The 15,663-nt window shown below is 52.5% G+C and overlaps 1 protein-coding gene across 4 annotated transcripts in view; it reads right to left on the bottom strand.

Annotated features, from left to right (window-relative positions):
- Positions 1 to 9,216: 9,216 nt before the first annotated feature.
- MAST2 (microtubule associated serine/threonine kinase 2) overlaps positions 9,217 to 15,663 on the bottom strand; it is a 187,274-nt gene continuing 180,827 nt past the window's right edge. For all 4 annotated transcript variants that reach the window (XM_063407168.1, XM_063407165.1, XM_063407166.1 and 1 more), the window contains one exon: positions 9,217 to 15,303. In XM_063407168.1, the coding sequence (XP_063263238.1) occupies positions 13,202 to 15,303 (2,102 nt within the window). In that variant the 3' untranslated portion in view covers positions 9,217 to 13,201. The remainder of the gene's footprint in view (positions 15,304 to 15,663) is intronic.

The following is a 15,663-nucleotide window of genomic DNA, read 5'->3' on the forward strand; positions in this document are numbered from 1 at the left end:
TGGAAATGCAGTTGGGGCAGCTGCTTCTCCCACCAGTCCCGCTGAGTTTGGGGTCGGGGTGAATGCAAAGGGACCCAGGATAGAGGGAGCTGCCTGAACCCCCTAGGGACAGGGCCCCTCCCAAGGATGCACAGCCTGGCTGAGCCCCAGGGAGGAATTGGGGTGATCACCCTGGTCATGGGACACAGTTCATCCCTGTGAGGCAGGAGATGCAGCATTGCCCTCCCTGGACCATCAAGTCCAAGCTTGGAGCAGCAGTCAGCAGCTTTCAAGTGAACTGCTGGATTAGGGTTAGCCAGAGACCCAGAATCCCCATTTCATGGGAAATCTCATCATCTTGCTTGTCAGGCTTCATCCAAATTGGAACAAAATGGTAATGTACAAAATTTGACTCTGGAAAATACTTTCAAAGGGGAAAAAACATCCCACACTGATTTTTGTGGAGCTGGCACAGTCCCACACCCAGCATTAACCTTTCTGTATCAATGTTATCCGTGAGCCCAGAAGGGTTGGAAGGATGGACAGAAGCTTCACTCTGACCAACATAATCCACTTCCCTGGCCACTATTTTCTCCAAATTTTCTCTTTACTGCTATTTTTATCAAATCTGTTCTTTCTGGTGGCAAATCTTTCTCGCCAAGATCTAACTGGCTTTGTAGAGAAGTGATGGGCAGGGGACAAAGTGCCAGGGCACCTTTGCCTGATGTCTCTGTGCTCCCTGGGCAGAAGGTGGGGTGGAGGCAGAGGAAAAGGCTGCAGAGCACCAGCCTGGGTTGCTGCCCACTCTCCTGCCTCCAAACACATCCTTGGGGGTGGTGGTGGCTCCTGGAAACATCTTGGCCACCCTTGCCCAGTCACCGGTGCGTTTCAGGGCAAAACCCAGTGCAGGTTGCTGGGCCCAAGCTCTCCTGTGCTCAGCCACCTCCCCAGAGCCCTTCCCCTCCTGACCCCACCAACCCCATCTCCCCCAGACAAGGGGCAAAGCCTTGACCTCTCCCTCGGGGCGGGAGGAGGCAGCTCCTCACATCCAGCTGCCTCAGCCTCCCAGCCCCGATGCGAACCAGAGCAACTCAGGGTCTGGTTGCCAGAAGAGGGATAAGGAACAGGAAGAGGAGCATGAGCTGCCACAAGGCTTCGGGGACAAGCAAAGGCGGAGCATCCTCAGGCAGACTAGGATGCCAGGAGGCCAGGACGTGCTCCTCCATCCCAAAAACCATTCCCTGCGCTCCCGCATGGGCTCCTGGGCAAGATCCCGGCTGCTGTCACGGGTCTGTGCCCAAGAGAGGCACTCGGTAGTCACAAGGCTGCCTCAAGCAGAACTGTGGCTGGAGCATTTCCCAAACTTTCCCTTTGCTCACACTTTCAAGGGAAGGGGCGGGCCGGGCGCTGTGAGCAGAGCCGGCCGCCCTGGGCAGGTGCTGTGCACGCTCCCGCGGCCGCGCTGCCAAAGGAAACACAAACATCCTACCCAAAGAAAGCACTTTTCATCGGCAGCACAAGTTCCCATTTTTGCACAGGGCTGGTCTGTTCCGGGCAGCTTTCCCCAGCGCACCGCGGGGCCGAGCGGGGCCGGGCCAGCGCCAGACCCGCAGGGACCGGGCACGGTGAGCACGGCCGGCACCGGGGAGGGCCCGGCTGACCCGTGTGAGACCCCGCCGAGTCACAGGGGCTGAGGCAGCCTCAGAGTCCCTCCCTGCTTGAGCTGTGGCATTTGGGGATGTGGGACCCTGGAGACTGGAGACCCAGAGGCTGTGGGACCTTGTTCCTCCTTATTTCTGGCAAGGGGAATTTTGGCCGAACCCGACTGCTCCAGCACTGCAGACAGAGGTGGTGAGGCCCCATAGCCTAGAAGGAGCTGTGGAAGGGAAATTCCAGTGTCATGTAATGGTGCGGCTCAACACCAGGCCAGGACAACAAACACAGGCTATTAAAAAAAAAAAAAAAAGAAAAGGCAAGTGTTAGTTTGGTCTAAAGTTTGTGAAGACCTGAGGAGAATGCAGGATTCAGGGTGGAAGAGGGGGTGAGGAGGGGTGTAAGGGCACTTGGATGCACATCACTCATGGAATAAATAGCTCTGGGTGTTTTATACCTGCTCTCAGTGTCAGGCAGGGAGAGGAGCAGCTGGGGCTCCTCATCCTGCTCCTCTGCCCCATCAAAGGACTGCTGCTGCAGCAGAGCCAGCAGGTCCCTGGATCCAGGACCTGCCTGCCCTCACCTGCCCAGCCCCACCTGCTCCATCTCCCTGCCCCATCTCCCTGCCCCATCTCCCCTGCCCCATCTCCCCTGCCCCATCTCCCCTGCCCCATCTCCCTGCCCCATCTCCCTGCCCCATCTCCCCTGCCCCATCTCCCTGCCCCATCTCCCTGCCCCATCTCTCCTGCCCCATTTCCCTTCCCCATCTCCCCTGGCCAGCCCCACCTGCCCAGCCCCACCTGCGGGAGCGAAGTCCACAGCAGGAAAAGCGAGGCTGAGGCCTCAGGAACAAAGCAGCCTTTCACAGCAGCGGCTTGGCCAGAGGAGCCAGGGAATATTCCTGGCCAAGGGCTCCCAAACGGCTCCTAGCTTTGATCCTGGGCACAGGGCGGGTTGTTGGCGTTTTTCCTTTCCTTCTTTGGGTTGCTCTTTTATTTTTTTCCTTCCCACTTCATGGCGTAATTTTTGTGTGTGTCTACGATTTCTAGGAGAATTTTCTTGCCGCTTTGGGAAGAGCATTCTGCTGGGAGCAAGATGCAGACTCTGCACAGCCCTTTCACCTGTCTCCTGAAGGAGAAAAATCCCTCCTCCAGGATTCACTGGAGGCACAAGTGTTCACCACCATTATTTTCAGTTCAGAGGTTGTTTTCTGAACATGTCTGATAAATCCCAGCCTCACTCAGGATGGGAAAGTGAACCAGCTGCAGAGCTGTGTACCTTCCTCCCAAACCACATCCCCTCCATCCCTCACTGGCCTGCATGCTCAGTTGGCCTTTCAGACTCCCCAGGTGACAGGGACAAACACCTTCCTCCTCGGCACCCCCAAACCTGCTGGCCTCCAACCAGTTCTTCTGTCACCTGTCTGAACCTGCTCCCCCACCCCAAATGCAGAGGGAGAGAGGCACCAACCCACCCTCCCTGCTGAAGCCGTGCCCAGCCCGGGGCTCTCCCCTCCTGCAGCACAGGGAATGGTTCCCCACGAGCCTGTTCACCCTCACAGGGCAGGCCAGACCTCCCCTGCCCACTGCCCATATCCCAAATATTTTTAGGCAGTTGGAAACACGACTTTGCTGCTGCCAGCCTTCCATGCAGGGATGGGAGGAGACAGATGGGATGGAGAAATTGAGTCAGCCCTCAGAGGTCACTGTGGCAGCCAAGGGAATAAAACCATCCCCCTCCTCTGCCTCCTTCTGCTCTTGCTCCTCATCCTTCTCCCCCTGGTCCCACCTTCTGACGGATGTTGCCTTTGGACCAGGCCCTCCTGCAGTCCAGCTGCCGAAAGAACGCTGTGGTGAGCCCTGTGCACCCGAGGGCCGTCTGGAATCCATCACTGTCTGTGCACAGGGACGCCAGCCAAGCCCTGCTCCTGCCTGCTGCTGGCAGCTCGTGGCTTTCCAGGGGAGCACCTGCACTGGAATTGGGCTGGAGAATCCACTGCACCTCCAGCAGTGGCTGGGAAGGGGAGCAGCCATTCCACAGCCCCACGGGAGCCCCAAAGCAGCCGATGGGGGCCAGCCCCATGCTGGGGGAATGGTGCTTTTTTCTCCCCTGCCAAAGGTTGGGGGGTTGGTGTCTCCAGAGTGTGGAGGTGCCATGGAGGATGCCCCTTGCCAGCCCAGTGTGCTGGGCCATGCTGAGGGCTCCAGGTGCTGCAGGGCGTTTTCTGGCTCTGCCACTGCACTCTCAGATCCTCAGGAACAGCCCTTGAGCCCTCCCCATGAGGCTCAACACTCTGGGCAATCCACTCTCCATCTTTTGGATGGAGTGGATTGCTCTGAATTTGGAATGTGCCTGCACACACACAGGAAGGCCCAGCAGGCAGGAAGAAAAAGGAATTTCAGCCCAACTCCAAAGGCAATCTCACACCAGCTCAAGCTGCCAAACCCCAAAGACCCCCAAAAATTCAGATTTGGTCTCCAAATCAACTGAGCTGATTCCTGTCCTAGTGCCAACACCCGCTCCTCCAGCACAAGGACAAAGCAGGGCTGGAATGTGTGTGTCCCACGAGCAGGGGGGGTTTTCCTGGTTGCTGGGTTGGGAGTTTAACATAAACCAGAAGGTCTCATGGCACTGGCTGCATGGGCAGCACTGGCCTGACTCCCACAGCTGGAGATTTCCTGGGGAAAAGTGAGGCCTCCATCCAGCTGCAGAACAGAAGGGTGGGCTGCCATGCACCATAATTCAGGCAGGGCAGGGGCTCAGCTGCTCCCCAGCACTGCTCTAGCACCATTCCCTTGAATCTGGAGGCTCCCATCCCCAAACAGGGCACAGCAGCCACAGTCCCGCAGGTTTCTGCTGGACAGGGTTGTATCCAGATGAAGGTTTGGGAAGGAGGCAAGGAGGCAAATGTTCCTCCTGCCCAAAGTCCTTCATGGCTAAAGCAGCCAGGAAAGTAAACACATGGAAATGCAAGGAATGAGGGGACAGGAAGGGGCACAAGGGGCCCTGCTTCCCTCCTCATGCTCTAAACATCCTTGTATTCCAGCAGTGAGAGGGAATGTGGGCAGTGCTGGGGAGCAGGACCCTCCCACAGGAGCATCCCCCACTGCTCTGGGAATGTGCACCCCTGAGCTCCCCCATGGACAAACCCAACAGCACCTGCAGGATTAAGGAGCACCCTCATTAATGACAGCTCCAAAATTAACAAGCTGGCTCCACCACCCACATCAGCTTCTAGAAAGTCATGTGTGGGTGGGAGGGAGGCAACAGGAGCCAGCTACTTCTAAGATCACTGCTGAGCAATCAAGCAGAAAAGTGGCCTGGGGTGTCACACCAGCGACCTGGGGCTGGAAATCTTTAAAAACTCATTTTAATCTTCTCCTTTTCATCTCCAGCAAAACAACCATGGCTGTCAGGGGGTGAGAGGATGAGCACAGGAATTGTTTGTTGGGGTAATGCCACCTTCTGCTGCCGGTGACCTGGGAGGGCAGTACCTTTCCCAGAGACCTTGAGGGTTAATAGGGGTGCCCAGAGCAAAGCCCAGACTTACCCCAAGAGCAGTGAGACCCCATGTCCTCGCTGCCAGCAGCAGGGATGGCTTGGTCCTACGCTCTGAGGGAACCCAAAGGAAAACCCTCCGGGATGCTGCCCCTCTGTGCTGACCACAGAGCCTCCTAGAAGCTGGTTTGGGGGGAAATCCAGGCTTTTAGGGAAGCAGAAGAGCTACCTACTGACCAGAGAAGAGTTTACAGCCATGGGGCCCGTAGGTTTAGTTCATCCTCCCCTGCATCCCTTCCTGATGGCATCCAGTGCCCCTGCAGAGGGGCAAACCAGAAAGTTATTTATTTGTCTGTATTAGAAATACAAGAAGATACTAAAACCTGCAGCTGTGGTGCAGCTCCAGCTCCCAGGCCCCTGAAGGGCCACGGAGCTCAGTGAAGCTGCCATGGGTTAAATCCTGCCTGACCCCCTGCCTCGGGTGAGCACCGGGGAGAGCCAGGGATGCTCCCGGTGAGATCGGGGAAGGAGGGGACGCTCCCAGCCTGACCCCAGTGCGAGGGGTCACCCCGGAGTGATGCCCCCGCCTCACCCCGGCCCTCCCCGCTGTGCTTTAACCCCAGTGCGGTGTCACCCTCCCCCGCCGGGCCATCCCCGCAGGGTCCCCCCAGGCCGGGCCGGGCTCAGCGGGGACGGAGCCGCCGGGGATGCTCCGTGCCCGAGCGCACGGGCGGCTCCGGGGGAGCCCCGTGACGGGCACAGCTCGGCGGGATTAGCGGGCAGACGGACGTGACTGCGAGGCAGTCGCCTGGTGCTAATTAAAGAAGGGATATATTTAGGCACCCGGTTATCCCCTGCGTTTCACTTATTTTTAGCTCCCGGTCTGCCAGGCCGGGGGTGGCACAGGGGGAAGGGCCCGGGCGCAAGGTGGGAGGGATCCAGCCCGGCACCAAGGAGGTCACGGCCACAGGTCCTGGCCAACCCCGAGCCCCTGGGGGAAAGAAACCTCTGTCCAAACTGGCTGCAAAGGAAGGGAAAGCTTTCTTTATTTTTTTTTCCTCAGAAAGGCAGGAAAATGGGTTTCATGGAGCAATAGGAGCATCCCTGCTCAGTCCTTGCCCCAGCTCCGTCCAGCCTTTGCCACCACCCACACCCCCATACCCAGGAGCTGAAAATGGCCCTTTTTGGAATCAAAAAAGCACAGCTGTGCCCAGGGCAGAGGCAGCTCCCTCATTCTCAGAGACCCATCCCTCTGCAGTGGCAGTGGCCTGGCAGCAGTGCCATGGTTCTCATACCTTCTTTCCATGCAATACTGCCCCTCAGCACAGCCGGGTGTGTTCTTGGCACATGGTTCAGCACCCTGTCCACATGGGCCTTCAGCAGGTGTGGAGGAGCTTCCTTGGGTCTTAAATATCCTGAAAAGAGTGAAGGAAGAGCAGGAAGGACAGGGCCCAGCATCCCTGCATCCCTCCTGGGCCAGGACAGCCCATTAGTCCCATGCTTTTCCCCATTTGCTTCCTTCCCACAAGCACTCTGGGGTTTTGGATTTGGGGGTTTGGGGTTTTCTCCTCTTTCCAGTGTGAAATATTGATCAGGTCTCTGCTGCCCTCCCACCACACCACAGCTCCTGGCTGTGCAACTTCCCTCATGGAGTGGAGGGTGGGGTGTAGGAGGAAATCAAAGTAATGGGATAATTAATGACCCAGGGAGTTGAAACCCAGCCCAAAGCCAGGCTGCTCTGGCTGGCCTGGGAGGAGGCTTCCCAGCAGGAAAGGTTTGGTTTAAGGGTATTTTTGGAGCTGAACAGCATCCAGGGGTGGCCAAATTTCTTCTTAGGTGGGCCATCAGGTAAAGCCTCTCCCAAAACAGTGAGGCTGAGAAGTTTGGACCATAACTCAATAAATCTGAGATGGAAAAATCCCCCACCCCAATTTCTTTACTTAATTCAATCCTTTGACTCCAGAAGCAGGTGCCCTGCACCCTCCAGGGCCATGTGGGGTTGGGAGCTCCCATCACCTGGGCTGCAGCCTGCCCTGGTTCCCTGCTGCCCATCAGAATTAGGCAGCCCGTTTGAGCAGGTTTACGATAATCATCAAATAACTCGTTCATTGACAGCGTGTCAGGCTGAGAAGACTGACTGAGCCCTCGTTTGCTGATTGCTAATTAGCTTAACATTCCTAATCCCTCATTAGTGACTATGAAGTAAGCTCTGAAATATGAGGTCAGCCCTAATCAGCGTTTAAAATATAAAGCCCACTGGCACATGGTGGAGGCTGGGGAGGGGGTGGCTGCAGGCCAGCCCTGGGTGCTTCCATGGTCACGGGAATGAGGCTGCAGAGAGCAGAGGAGAGAGGAAGAGTTAAACCCTGTGGAGCCACGGACATCTGCACATCCCCCAGAGCCCAGCCCGACCTGGATCCACACCAGGAACAGGCAGCAACGGGGGGTGCCACATGTGAGGGACCCCGGGTTCCTCTCGAGTCCCCAGTGCATCCCACAGTGATTCCAGCTGTGGCTTCCATTCTGGGCTGACTGCCTACAGAATCACAGAATGTTCTGAGTTGGAAGGGATCCACAAGGATCATGAGTCCAGCTGTTAAGTGGACGGCCCATACAGGGATCAAACCCATCAGCACCATGCTCTGACCACCAGTGGGGGCCTGGGCAGCCATGCAGGATGCTCTGGCTTCCCCCCAGTTCCCATCTCAAGATTCCAGGTTAACTGCAGGCAGCCGGGCTGTTGGCAGTGGGACTTCCCCAGGGACTCACCCACACCCTCTGATCCTGGGAGAAGGAGTCAAAGCTCAGCACTGGCAAGTGGGCACCGAACTGCCCTGGGCTGCCATTTCCATGCCATCATTTGGGAGGAAAAAATGGCCCTTAGTTGTTGTGGCTTAATCCCCTGGAAGAATGAACTGTTGTGAACTGAGAGTTACTTATTACTGGCTGGGGAAACTTCTACAGGAGGGCTGTGGACATTAAAACAACCCTAATTAAACTCCAGCTAGTGAACCTTAAAAAAAGGAGAAAATTATCTCTGTTTCCATGAAAATGTCATTTGAAAAGCCCTCGCACCACACCTCTGCTCATCCAGGGCGATGCTCCACCTCAGGCCCTGTGTTCCTGCAGATGATGCTGTGGGTTTGGGCTGAGGGGCAGGGCCAGCTCCTGCCCCACGCCGGGTCCCTGCAGGGAGCCTTTGCCATGACTGGGTTATTCCAGCCCCTCAGGAGAGGCCCCGGTGCGCCCCCGTCCCTGCGGTCCGGGCGTGGGCAGGAACATCTCTGTTTTATCAGAGATGCAAATCTGTGCGGGCGGAGCAGAGCTGCGCCCCCGGTTCCTGCCCCGGAGCTCCTCTGGAGCACGGAGACACACACGGGATATTTTGAGCATCCTTGGCAGCAGCGAAGGAGGATTAGCCCAATCCCCTCCAGACGTGAGCGTCTCCCCAGCTCTATTTCCAAGGACAGGAATAGCCTTTGAAAGCTTTTCCATGTGGAGGGCACACACCTGCAAATGTTAAAAGCAAAGATCTGTTTCTGGAAAGGTTTTGGGTGGTGCAGGATCAAGGCTGCCTAAATAAGTGGGTGAAAAAGGGGCCACGTAGCACCTGCTGGCTCTTGGCCCGTGGCTAATCCAAGCCAATGCCAAGCCCCTGCCCTTCGGATTTTATTGTGCACCCCACTCCTGAACCCATCAGACACAGTGTGCAGTTGTGGCCAGTCACATCCCCATCTTGCTCAGCCAAGTTTCATGTTTGACAATTTTTACACCTTTTACCCCTCACATGTTTCTGCCATCAGGACCCTGCATTAGCAGGGACACAAAACACTATAAACTTACAGACTTGGTGGAGGATGGTGAATTCTGGGCTTGAGTTTCAGACGGGAAAGCTTTGGCTTAACCACACACCTGGGCTGTGGAGCAGAAAATCCCAAAGAGCCTGGCAGAGTTACTCCTATACCCAGACACTTCACAGGCCATTTTCTGCCCCATCAAGCAGCTGGTTGAGCACAGCCATCCCCAGCACTATGGAAAACTGAGGGGAGAGCAACCAAGAGACAAACACGAGTCTGGATTTATGTAAAAAAAAAAAAATTATTTATTTTGGAGGAGGATTTGAACATCGACATGCAGGTACAACATGAATAAAAATTATTGCACCGCTATTATGTGGCAATTGTTCAAGTTTCTAAAAACACAGAAATTCCACACTTTCTCTTATCTAGCTAAGTGCTGAGTGACATGGCTTGGCAGAGCCCAGCGCAGGAGGTGATCTCACAGCCACCCGGATATGGTAATCGAACACAACGTAAACACACACTTCTGTCAAATCTTCTACTAGAAGTACAGAATTATCCTTCACATCCAGTAAGAGAAAACCAGAGAAAGATTTTATCCTCCCCTCTTCGGAAGAAAAAAATAAAACAGGGAAAAAAAAATACTCCAAATCACACCTTAATGCAAGTGTGGCAAACAAACCCACTGGTCACTCCTACCCCTTCCCCCACAAGCGCTCTTTAGTACAGCAGCAGCCAAAGGCCTCCAACATTCGGACCCAGGAGTGGCCAGCACAACGCTAAAGTCTAATATTTACAATAAATATCATCCATTTCTCTTAGTTTGCAACAGTAAGAGACAAAGGGAAAAATAACACTGAGGCACGGGGCAGGGAGGGGCCAGCTGGATGCAGGAGCAGAGAGGAGCTGCGGAGGCCGGAGCAGCTGAAGGCGCTGCCATCCCAACATGGGTGAGGAGCAGGAGACACATCCAAGCTGACAGAAGGGAAGAGGGAAACAAAGCAGGAAAGCAGCACATTTGGATGGTGACACGCACGGTTCATTGACCAAACACCCCCTCACGCTCGTGACTTCCACCTTCTGCCTGCCTGACTCGGGATTACCCACGGACACCACTGGCTGCGCTGGCCAGGGCTTCCCCTGGCACTGCGGGTCCCAGTCAGCACTGGGAACACGCTCTTGGCCCTCAGCTGCAGCTTTTTCAGCATCCTGTTCCTTCCCAACGCATTTTGCAAGCTTTTATTTGGGAAGGTATTTAAGGAATTCGTAGCAGAGAGAGGAATAAGTCTTGGTGTATCTACCTGGCTTATTATCAGCATTTAATAGGTAAAGTGTTTTCGCCCAAACCTTTTGATAAAGTGGGCCACGTGACTTTGACAGAAGGTGGAACAGGGATGATGGGGCACCTGGCACACTGAGGGAAACTGCAGGACTGACCAAGAGCAGGGGATACAGGGCTTCACTAGAATGTTTTCCTGGCCACGCTGTTTGGCTTTGGCTTCCAAAAAACCAGGGATTTTTAATTGCACTGACCACTCTCTACCGTACCGTAGAGGCAACAAAACACATACCTCACCTTTTCTTTGGCCAACACAGGCAAAAGCAGCAAAAGCTGTGACACAGCAAGGGTTTTCACTCCTCCTTTTATGCCTAGGAAAGGATAATTCTGCAATTCAGCAAGGGATGCACCGGCTGCAAAGGCAGGGAGTCAGCAGCTCACAGCTGGTACCCTCAGAGGGTCCCACCCCTGCCAGTGGGGATGAACCAGGTTACCCAGCCTGGCTCACACCCCGTGCTCACCTCCTAGGAGCAGTGGTCGGTTTTCTCCTCAGGTTTTTTAAACACAGAAGGAAAAGGGGGACCTGCCACCCAGAGAACAGCCAGGTTGGACCACATCCTCACACAGCCCCTTAATTTACACAGACACTTCCATCTCGTCAAGGTCAGGTGTTCTCAGGAGATCGGCTTGTCAAGGAGGCTTGTCTTTGTAATTACCACAGACTCAGGATGCCAAATCCATTTTTCACTGTTCCTGTCCATGCCATAATATCCTGCACTGCTTCTCAACAAATTTTTAGTAGATCAACCCATCAGGGAGAAAACCAGCCAGACAAGTACCAGATCCTGCCAAGTCTGTTCCTTACTTGCTATTGCCCTAAATCAGCACTGAATGACACCACCAAGAGCACTTGAAGAGGCTGGAGACACCCAGGACCCTGACAAGGCAGCGGAAATACTGTGGTTTGTAATTGCAAACCAAGTGTATACGAGCAGCCTATGAATTCCAGGAAAAAGAGCAGAGAGACAGCCCAGCAGGCTCTGCTCTCAATACCACCACAGCTAGGTTTATTAAGGTGTTACCTGGGAGAGCTGAGGCTTTGGTTAGTGTAGTAGCAACACCATACATGTTCACACTGACACACGGAGTAAACACTCATTTAAACATGTTAAAAAAAAGAAAGTTCAAACCAAACCAAAACTTGGTCCAGAAATGAAATTCAAGCAGCCAAAATCAAGTATATAATGGGGAGCAGCAACTGCTACACAGAAAGAAACAGGGTGAGATTCCAGAGATTTTTGCGAGTTGTGGGTTGTACTAAAATCAGATTGAAAGAGATGGAGAAAATATATTCCTATATAATAAACATCTCTGCATTTAGGGGAAGCGAATCAAAACTTCAAGTTCAGAGAAAGCCAAGACAGTGAAGGAAGCAGCAGTGTAAGGAAATCAGACCAACAGAGATGGGGTTTAGCCTGGAATACTGTTGCACAGTCATTCTGCTTCTAACAGAGTAAGCCAGTGAGCAGGGCACTGTCCCTCGCGGGTGATCCGCGGGGAGATCCACTCAGACAAGACTAGGATACAAGCTGAGCACAATCTGGGACAAATGATGGGAGTGTTCATTGAGAGGAACCTTTAATTGGATGAAGAAGGGGCTTACAGTGCTACAGCTATCACCACTCGACACATTTATTGGTGCATTATTATTGGTCTAGTCCTCAGCAAGGAGCACTGTCACCCCGAGTCGGTCACACTTAAAGCAAAGCGATGTCTAAACTAGGAGCAAAGAGTAAGTTTGTTAATGCAAAGTGACCTCAGCAGTGGAAATGATCTAGCTATCAAACCTGAAATCTCAAAATATCACATGTGTTTGGAAGTCTGCTTGCAGTTTGACCACAGAACTCGAGGAGTCTGAACTCTTTGTAGGTTTGTTTTAAAAATGGGCAGATTCAGAAAACTTAGCAAGTTTCCCAAGGCCCAGTTGAGAAACGTTAAGGGACACCTTAAAATCCCTACCTATTTAGACTCACCAAGAGAAGGAAAAGTCTCCAAAAAGTCTCTTGTTTTTCATTGAGATAACTTTGCCAGACACATTGGAGAATACGCAACTACAAATTTTTCTACTTTAAAACCAACCTACAGGCACCCCTTTCCTGGGGTCACTTACTCTGAGGCAGGGCAAGTTATGAATGGAAGCCAGAGAAAGGAAGATAAAACATCACTAAAATTATTTTAAAATGAGGGAAAAGTTGCAACGTGTCCCATACAGATAAGTAAAAACAATCCCCAAAAAAGCCACCTTATGGATTGGAGATGTCTCTTTCTGATAATTCCACTGAAAAATACTCTTTCTTGTTTTAAAGAGAAGACAGGGATCTCCCTCTGTCCAGTCTCTCCAGCCAAGTCCTTTGTCTCCACATCCTCTAAGGACACAGGACTGTAAAGACACATGGTGACAAAGAGGTTTTGCTTGTACCAAAGAGTTTCAGAATTACTTGCAGACAAGAGGGTAGGTTCTTACTCTTGTCAGGGGACATCAGATTGTAAAACTGGAGCAAAAACTTGACATTTGTGAACTTCAATGGAATTTCAAAGAGAATGCTGAAAACAGAAATTTTAAAACAAGCTGCCTTTTTTGCACACAGAATTTTTTGGATCTCAAATAAATGCAGAATTAGAGGGAAGAGCACATCAGGCCCTAAACTCAGGCAAAATAAAAGGTATGGAAGGGAAAAAAAATAAAACCAAAGTGTTTCTTAAGCCCTGCTTTAAAGATACCCTGTTCTAAAGAGACCTCAAACAGCAAGCACTACTGTGTACAAAAATAGAATAGCAAGGATGAAAAAACACAAAAAACAGTATGAAAAAAACCCTCCCAAAAATAGATGTACACAAGTTCTATTTTATATTAGTGTATATTACAAAATTCAAACATGCAGTCTCTATTTTGAATGTAGAACGCTCGAGTCCATGAGTACCAGCGATGTTGCTATGTTTTTTTTACAGCATCATCATGTGACAGGGGAAAGTCTTGTATTTTTAACTGATTTCCAACCTCTTTGCTTTTTGCTTGTGCCAGAGTCCCTTCTTTACAGGGCCTCGTGCTGCCATCTGGCAGAGGAGAGGCTCTCAGAGCTGCTTGTCCAGGAGCATGAGACAGCTCTTTTGATGGAGTGATTTTGCAGCTACCTGCCAATGCCTCAGATGTTTTAGCACTGCAAGAAGGTGCCTCCTTTTTGACCACCACAGGACACGTTGTCTCCTTTTTGTCCCCCACGGCACACGCTGCTTCCCAGGGCTTTGCTGGGTGTAAGGACTCTGCACAGGACCCGCTCCTCGTGGTCAGGCCATCTGTGCTAGAGGGTTTGGCTTTCTCTTGACTCTCTCCTGCTTGTGAAATTTCCTGCCTTTTTTGTTTCAAATCTCTCTCCTCTTTACAGGAGGCACCCAAATCCTTTCTCGTTTCCACCTCTCCAGACCCAGACGTACTGAGCTTCAACGGGCCCAGCACGCTCTGGGCCAGGGGCACGAACGGGGACGCGGAGAGCGCGCGCTCGATGGCACCGGGGACGGGGAGTGGGGAGGACACGGGTCCTGCTGGGCTCGTTTTGCTGGAGGTTAAAGCACCCTCTGCCTGGGGTGAGCTGGGCTGCTGCTTGTCGGGGCTAGGACTTCTTTGGGATGTTTCACTGGTGCTCCCAGGAGACAGAAATGAGGAGCTGTGCTGTTCCACAGGCTGAGGCGTCTCCTCGCGACCCTTCTCACCGCGGTCTGGGGGACTCACCCCGACAGGAGTGCTCGTGTTTGCTGTGCACCATGAGGAAAGTGCCGGCAGAGGTTTGGAATCCTGTTTTTTCTGACTGTTTTCTGTTAGCACAGGCTCTTTCAAGTCAAGTTTACCACAGGAGACCCGGGAAGAATCACCTTCTTCAAGTTCCAGGAGTTTGATAGAAGGGCACTGTGTATGTTCTGTGCAATCTACTGGTTTTTGAGTACCTGGAGTTCTCCCGAGGTCTTTGATTGCTTCAGAAGGCCTGTCTTTTGGACCAGAACACTCCAAAGTTTTGTTTTCTGGTAATTTATGCTCCTTTGCAGTTGTTTCTGATTTTAGGAATGGCGTTTCTGAATTAGCTAGTTTTTCTGGAGAAGTTCTTGTGGGGAGCTCTGGTAGGGAGGGGTGCACACTGATTTGTGGTGGCTCTGAAACAGGCTTTGCTTGTTGAGTATTTCCCTTCTGCAAATCTTCTGTGCCTTTTGGATCTTCAGGTAGAAAAGCATCATCTTCAATACTATCCTTGCTTTCCAACTTAGATGAAAACTTATTATCCTCATTGAAAGAATCTGAGCCTTGGTCTCCACTGCCACGGGGCTTGTCCAGCCTTCTCCCATCCTGACTATCTTCCGAACCATCATCTGTTTCATCTTCAGAAGAATCTACCTCCCTGATGGCCTCCTGCTTTTGCAGAGACTCCCTCCTCTCCACCCTGTCCTGCCGAATGGCGCCCAGCTTCCGCGAGCCCGGCTTCTGCAGCAGCCCCTTCTCCGCCAGCCCCAGTTTGCCGCCCGTCGTTTCGTTGGCAGATTCCTGCAAGCTCTGGAGGCTGGGATCCCGCTGTAACATCTCCTTCTTGAACTCAGAGTGAGAGATGTCCAAGCTGTGCTTCCGTGAGGAGCCCAGCTTCTTCTCAGAGGAGGACAGAGAGGCAGCCAGCTTCTCGGCCGACTGCACTCTCTTCAGCAAAGGAGACCGAGGGGGCTCGGCACTTTTGGGGCGAGAGATTTGTCTCACCAGTGGTGGAGAGGAGTGCAGTTTTACTGGGAAAGACTGGATAATGCTGGAGCTGCCAATTGAGTGTCCTGGCAAAGGAGAAGGGGAGCGCTGCGGTGACGTGGACTGCGGGGTTGGTGATGGAGTGTGAGCCAGGGGGGACAGAGGGATGTTTCCTGCAGATTTACGCCTTGGAGATCTGTACTGCCTCTGGAGCTTTGGTGCTAGGCCATGCAGAGAGCTGGGTCGGATGTGTCCAGAGCTGGCTGGAGAATTGGGAACACTGGAACTGGGAGAGCTGCTCTGGGAAGAATTGCCGCCAACTTAAAAGAAAAGAAAAAAAAAAAAGAAAAAAGAAGAACAAAGAAAAAAATAACAAGCAGATTAATACATATTTGGCCATTAAAACAAGTTACTGAAAATAAGTCAAGACACAATGCCATGCTACTCCAAAGCACAGCAGTAATACTGAAGGCAACATTGCCAGGCTTCTGATGGAAATTCACATCATTAGCACCCAACACCAGAGCACAGTAAGAAACACACAGCTATGAGAACACTTTTCTGGAAAAAAACCCCCTTTGATCAGACAAACCACGTGTTTCATTGCTATTCTCCAGATGCAAATCTCTTTATTCCAGCAGCTGATTCAATTTTCAAATATGACTTTGCCACAGTGTTTT

Source organism: Prinia subflava, chromosome 10 (genome assembly GCF_021018805.1).
Source record: "Prinia subflava isolate CZ2003 ecotype Zambia chromosome 10, Cam_Psub_1.2, whole genome shotgun sequence".
Taxonomy (NCBI): domain Eukaryota; kingdom Metazoa; phylum Chordata; class Aves; order Passeriformes; family Cisticolidae; genus Prinia; species Prinia subflava.